This window comes from Cucurbita maxima, unplaced genomic scaffold (genome assembly GCF_002738345.1).
Source record: "Cucurbita maxima cultivar Rimu unplaced genomic scaffold, Cmax_1.0 Cma_Scf00001, whole genome shotgun sequence".
NCBI lineage: Eukaryota > Viridiplantae > Streptophyta > Magnoliopsida > Cucurbitales > Cucurbitaceae > Cucurbita > Cucurbita maxima.
In genome coordinates, this window is record NW_019272017.1 from 7,065,654 (window position 1) to 7,072,581 (window position 6,928).

A 6,928-nucleotide genomic window follows, 5' to 3' on the forward strand; every position below is an offset into this window, starting at 1 on the left:
AAAAAAAAAAAAAAAAAAAAAAAAAAATTGTTGAGGAAGAACAATAAATATAAATAATGCCAGTCCAAATTTCTCAGGAACTCAAATTCTGGGCGATTTTTAAGACGGAAGAATAGGTTCCAAAGGCTGCTGCTATAAGCCCTATTACTATGATTATGCCACATACTATTCCCTGCACAAAATAACCCACAAAAATATATGTTGTTTTCTAACAATGTGGCTCCAAACATTCTTCTGTAGATCATTCCAACAATACAATAGAAATAGAAAAATGTTCTAAAATTTAAATAAACAAATCGTCTCCTGTCAAATTATGGTTGAACCACTAAATTGAACCGTAAAAAATAGGTAGATTTTTCTATTTACGTGGTCATATTAAGAAACATCAAATTTATAATACAACAAAAGTCGATGCATAGGTTGTACTGATCTTTGTGCAATGACCTAATCATCTAACTACAATTTATCACGTCACAATTTTTTTTAAAAAATATTTTTTGTATAGTTTTTTCAGTTTTTTTGTTTCATAATAAAATTTCTGATTCTTGTTTGCAACGATTATACATAAATTTATTTCTTCAAAATATTTTTTGTACTTTTGCCGTGTTTGTGATCAAACTTTCACTAAAAAAACACTCAAAATGCTATCACCAGGAATGGATAAATTTTCACACAGTATATATCAGTACAGTAACAAAAGAAAAACATTACCTGTAGACGAGTTACTTTCCCTTTGAGGATGCTCAGGAAACAAGCACATGGAAGTATTAAACTCTGCGAATGTGAAGTTTTAAACGAAGTTATAAACAAGAACAGCTTGGTTAACAAACTCACGCATTGTAGAAAAGCTTACAATAAACATGGTCAGAAGTGAGCCGATGAGCGACATAACCAGACCTGCCACAGATGATTAACAATATTTAGTATGACGCTTCTCTTCAAACCTATAGATATCATCAGTAAGAAATCTTTAGTAAGTACTTACCAAAGAAAGGAACGCTGAGACCCACGAGCAAGGTGGAGATGACAAGAGCTGTTCTAATAAGGATTGAGAATATTAAAAACTGGGGATGATTTGATGGTATCAGCTCCTCCAGACTCATTGCAATTGGAGTCACCGTCAAAGCATATGTAGATTTCATTAAGAAAAATAGTTGTTGTTCATATAACAGAAATCTAGGACCCACATTCGCTAGTAGATGATTATGGGTTTATAAGTAAGGAATACATTTTCATTGGTACGAGACCTATTGGAAAAAAGAAAAAGCAAAATTGTGAGAGTTTATGCTCAAAGTAAATAATAGCATACCATTGTGGAGAGTCATGATTCCTAACATGATGTCAGAGTCATGCCCTTCACTTAGTCATGTCAATAGAATCCTCAAATATCGAACAAAGACGTTGTGAGCCTCAAATGTGTAATTAAAAGTGACTGAAGTGTTGAACAAAGGGTGTTCGAGGGCTTCATAAGGTCCTAAGTGGAGGCTCTATGATGTAGTTTGTTCGATGGGAGGATTGAGAGTTTATATTCAAAGTGAATAATATCATATCATTGTGAAGAGTCAAAACTCCTGTCAGATATTTTTCAAAATCCTCCCAAGAAATTGGTCTACATCAGTCCATAATTGTACTGAAACTGGAATATAGTTCATTACGTTCTACATGAAAGATAAAAGGATATTTGGTAAATGGGTTAACCACCTGCAAAGAACAAAATCAGAGACGAAGTATCATTAGCCACTGCTACAAAATAAGCATTAACAAATAACAAATCTCATGAAATGCAAATGTTCAAGTTCATAACAAGGATTACAAAGCTGTGGGTATCAAAATTGTAGAGAATTTACCGTAGTCCAGACGGCGATTTTTGATGCAACCAAGTTCTTTGGCAAGTTAAGAGTGAACTGTGACATCGTGGATTCTCCGAACATTGCATATCCCATCAAAGCAACTCCCGCATACATCAAAGTACAAACAATGAAACTGCATAATAATGTGAAATGGTTTCATTCACGGGAGAGCATGAAACTTCTTATTCATTCACTGCATAATAAAGGTCATATGCATCGATATAAATAGCTAATCATAGTTCAGCATTGTACATTACCATGTTAAGAGGACTGCCGGAAATTGACTTGGTTTTGCCATTGAACTATAAATATTGGGGAAGACAGCGTGTCCAGAATAGCAGAAGCCATAAAGACCAACAGCAATAGGAAGGGTTGCAGGATTCAGTAACGTCGTCGTCTCCTTCCCTTGGAAACCGACATCATCCACCAGCCCAATCCAGAACAAGCATAGGACAACCAATATTGATGCGATAACTCCACCAGCTGAAGCAGCAAAACGAATCAAATTAATGTTTTCGGTAACCGCTGTACTGTTTCATGTCCCAATTTTCACCCAAAATCCTAATGAATTTCCACTTCAACAGTAGTTTTGAAACATTTATGAAATTAAAATAAAGGGTAATACTATAACTTTTGAAAGACCATAAAAACAACAATGAAAGACATGTCCCAACAGTGGATGAAGATGATAATTCAAGAAATGTAATTTCTGGTACCCCTAGACTAGCTTCTTTACCACTTACCAGAGATATAGCTAAGAATGGTTAAGTCCCGGAGCCAAACGGTAGGAAGAACAGCAAGAGCAGTCATCAAAGCAAATAAAAGGTGTGCATTTAACTCATATCCACCCACATTTAAATGGGCATTTGGAAATAGAGAAGACAAGTTATCACTCTCCAAGATTATTTGCTCAATACCAGCAGCCTGAAAGAAGAGAAAATTTTATTAACTGTCTACTAAAAACACTATAATAATTATACTAAACAGCTAATGAAACATAATATTTTCATAGCTAATGAAAATGACCATACTTTTCTGGACTATTGGAATGAGAGTGAAGGGTGTAGAAAATATGTTAGTTTATATAATAATTTTTAGGGAGATAAATTTAAATCTATTTATTTTAACTTCAAGTTCCAAAGAGGAGACTGTAAAAATCTCCAGATAAGAGATAGAGCTAGGGATTAATTCACTGTCGATTATTTATTTCATATTATAGTTTTATAATTTTCAAATATATATGAAGGGAGATAATTAATATCTATTAAGCCAATCTAAGCATAATTAAGACTGAATTACCAACTCAAATATAGATGGTTCAACGTCTCACTCCACAATTATTGAACTAACAAAAACAATATAATTTTTTTAAAAAAATTAATTACTTAAATTATGATCTTAATACTAAAACAATTATGTATAGAAAAAATACTACAAATTAAAATATATACCCTCAAGTTAGAGTTTTAACAATTTTGTATCTCTCATATAGAATAAAATAACGTATATAAAAAATATATATATATTATAGACTATAATAAAAAAAAAAATATATATATATATTTTAAATGTTTGATCAAATTACGCTTCAATTTAGTCTTTGTTTTAAAAAATTTTAAATGGGACCTCTCTATGATCCAAATCAAAACTAAAAATAAATACCAAGTTAAAATGAATTCAAAACAATCGGGACCAAATGGTAATTCAACCAAAAGTGAAAGTTTGAAGTGGGAGTTGCAGACGGAAAGGAACCCACGTGGACCCGCGAATCCTGGCGTCAAGATATCTTATAGGAACAGTCAGCAGTCAGCATTTAAAAATCACCCACCAACTCATCCAACAACCGTTGGTTTAATTAATCAGATAGAACAAAACAAATAACACGTACTCACTCAATGGAGATAGCTGTACTTACGTATAATTCCAGGTACAAAACTATCTGCATCCACAGCAACAAACAAAAACAAAAAATGATTAATTATGTTAATTACACCTAATTAGTCTTTTAACCTATTTAGCAGTATAGACCTTGAACACTCGTTTTTTTAAACATGAATGTTTATAGATTAGAAGAATAATTTGTTATAATTGATTACTTTACATATGAAATGATATCATTAGATGATTCAAATGGCATACCGAGATGATGATTCGGCCGGTGGTGCCAAAGGCTGCCTGGCCGATGTCTGGGTAAGTATCCAGCTCCGGTCTACTTTCCATGCAGTCGCGGAGGAGGAGTCCAGTATAATAACAGAGCACAGCAAATAAGAGCAAAATTGAAAGTCCAAGCCATCCTCCCTCTTTCGCTGCGAAAGGCGTCGATAGTATTCCAACCCCACATAGCACATTTCCACCTGCATCATCAACATCAACATCAACATCATATACCGAACTGAATCATCTGAAATCGAGTTTCCTTTTTTTTGCTTTCTATAACTTGGTGGGACCCCCACTATTTCGCCTTCCATTTTCCTCATAGTTTTTGGTTGGACCCACTATTTTTTTCTGTTTCATAATTATGGCGGTTTCCCCATTTCCAAAACCGTGGCTACACACAAACCTACACTTCAAAAACAGGTTATCTAAATTAGGCAACACAATGCTCTGAATTGTTTATCCGTGTGGGTCATGTCAGAGTGGTGCCACATGAAGCAACTTATAGGTCAAAAAAGTTAATGGGGCCTGATTTCGGTTCATGTACGTAATTTGCTAAAGTGCTCCAATGACACTAACAGATATGAAGGTATTCCATGTGGGGGGTGATGAAATGATAGGCACATGGGGGGGTTGGGTTATCGTCAGAATTAAGCGAAAACACAAAACAGTAATAAAAAGTGGGCATGGAAATCACGTGTCTGAGTTATTTGCTCTAGGACAAACTTTACAGAATCGCCGCATCTATGAACTTTTTGTAGAAAGTTTTATCTATTGGAGAGGATAAAAAAAGGAGCCCTAAATCGTGTAAAACAAGCTAGCTGAATTAGGTGAAAAAAAAAAAGGAAAAAGCAGGACGGCATGAAAAAATATCACGTGGTTAGCCCCTCTGGACATATTAATTTCAAATGCTGACAAAGCCAATCAAACAATAATAAGGTAGCCAATATATAAAACCAAATAGTAGCAGGGACTTTGGTCGTGTGAAATACGAATATAATTATAAACAAGATTATCATGTTATTTGAAATATTTTTGAAGGAATTATCAAAAGTCCAAAAAAATTTCCAAAGCATTAAAAAATCAACAGAGCACTCGTTACCAGAAACGACGGTCATGCACTCATGCCTACAACATTAGACAGCTAATGGAACAGTCCCAATTTCAGAACCACATAAAAAAAATTTCTAAATGAAATTAAAAAAAAACAAAAAGTACCTATATAAAATACTTTTTTGAGGCTTCATAGACCACATCTACCGATTTATAATCACAGACCTCCTCCAAAATGTAACATGTTGCCATGTTCATCATTTCAATCCACTGAATGCTTTTCTAGTGAGATAGAGATCAGAGATGCAAGGAATATATTGGGCATAATATTATATTAAAAGGTCATAGTTCAGGACTAACCATTAAGCAAGGCTTGACCGAATGAGCTACGACGAGCAGTCGGAAACTCGTGTGGGACTGTGGAAAGTTTGTCATCTTTTTTAATGGCCGATGCCCTCCTTGAAGTGAAAGGGAGAATCAGAGAGTGAGAGCTAAGTCGTTGCTGATGCGGCGGCGGCTGCTCGTCTTTCTTCTCGTCAGCCACCGTGGGCAGCAGCGGTTTTGTCGCAGAAGCTAATGTCTCAGAAGTGTGCCTTCGGGTTAACGAAGAGGACAGGAATGAGTTGCCCCATCCAGTCAAAGATGACGTTCCCAACATCCCGATTTTAGGCGATGGGACACTGCCCAGCATATCCATTGACTGTCTGAAACATACAATTAATAGGCCCCAAATTCAGCGTTACCAAAAGCTGCGTAGAGCATATCAATCAAACTCTAGCTTACAGTATTGTATACAAAAAAAATTAAACTCAAAATTTTGTACTTTAGTATTTAAACTTCCAATTTCCTTCTTTTGTTAACTTATTTAAATTTAAAAAAAAATTATATTTAACTAATTAGATACAGGATTGGAATTATAAAATTCTAGTTTTTCTTAATGTCAAATATGTACAGAAAATTCATAACTGTTTATACATATAATTAAAAGTTTGAATGTATTAAACGGTTTTTAAAGTATATGAACTTATTGAATAAAAAATTAAAAGTTGTTGTTATCACAAGCACACTTCAAACTTTTATTCTCACATTATTAGAGTAAAAAAATGAATATATAAAAAAATTCTAGTGCGATCAAATGAGTTAAGATAGGATGTCATCCAAAAAACTAATCAAATATATTATTAGCATCCGTACTAACTTTATGAATCAAAATATAGGCAATTTGAGTAAAATAAGATTTATTCAATCTCGAGTTTGATTGTTATGCTAAAAAGGGATTTCTAGCGGAAATTTAGAAATCCAAAAGATAAAAAAGAAAAAAAATATGAAATGACCTCCCATTTTGTGTTGTCGGAAGAACTTTTTTGTAACAGAAACAAAACCAACTAAAACGACATGTACAAAGCGTGATCGAATCGAGAATATTTTCTAATCAAACGAACGGATCGACGGAGTCTCAAACAGATAGATCAGATATTCATAGAGAAGTAAAAGGAACAAACAAAACGCACAGAAGCGAGGGCATTAATTTATTGATATGAAGAAAGAGATTGATACCTGTAACTTTGAGGCCAAGCGGTGGTGTATGAATTAGGCTTGCTCCGTCTCTGATTTTCAGTCGAAGCATCGGAAGAATCCGAATCGTTTCCATCGTCTTTATCTTTATGCATTACATTCACCGGATTCTCTTCGTCTTCACTCTCATACAAAAAACTCTGTTCCGAAACAGAACTCTTCATCCTCTCCGTCCTCCAATCTTTCCGTTCTCCTTACAGTATACTCCGCAGAGCACGAACAACCTAGAGATTGAACCAACAGAAACAAAAAAAAAAAAAAAAAAAAAAAAAAAAAAAAAAAAAAAAAAAAAAAAA

General features: G+C 34.1%; 1 protein-coding gene across 1 annotated transcript in view; it reads right to left on the minus strand.

Moving 5' to 3' along the window:
- Window positions 1-35: 35 nt before the first annotated feature.
- Window positions 36-6,928, minus strand: part of LOC111488542 (amino acid transporter AVT1C-like) — a 7,593-nt gene continuing 700 nt past the window's right edge. The window contains exons 2-13 of the mRNA XM_023136330.1: window positions 6,615-6,856; window positions 5,418-5,761; window positions 3,990-4,204; window positions 3,766-3,789; window positions 2,594-2,774; window positions 2,108-2,333; window positions 1,848-1,983; window positions 1,682-1,701; window positions 986-1,131; window positions 854-897; window positions 712-774; window positions 36-172 (exon numbers count right to left, since the gene is read on the minus strand). Of these exons, the coding sequence (XP_022992098.1) occupies window positions 74-172; window positions 712-774; window positions 854-897; window positions 986-1,131; window positions 1,682-1,701; window positions 1,848-1,983; window positions 2,108-2,333; window positions 2,594-2,774; window positions 3,766-3,789; window positions 3,990-4,204; window positions 5,418-5,761; window positions 6,615-6,796 (1,680 nt within the window). The 5' untranslated portion in view covers window positions 6,797-6,856 and the 3' untranslated portion in view covers window positions 36-73. The remainder of the gene's footprint in view (window positions 173-711; window positions 775-853; window positions 898-985; window positions 1,132-1,681; window positions 1,702-1,847; window positions 1,984-2,107; window positions 2,334-2,593; window positions 2,775-3,765; window positions 3,790-3,989; window positions 4,205-5,417; window positions 5,762-6,614; window positions 6,857-6,928) is intronic.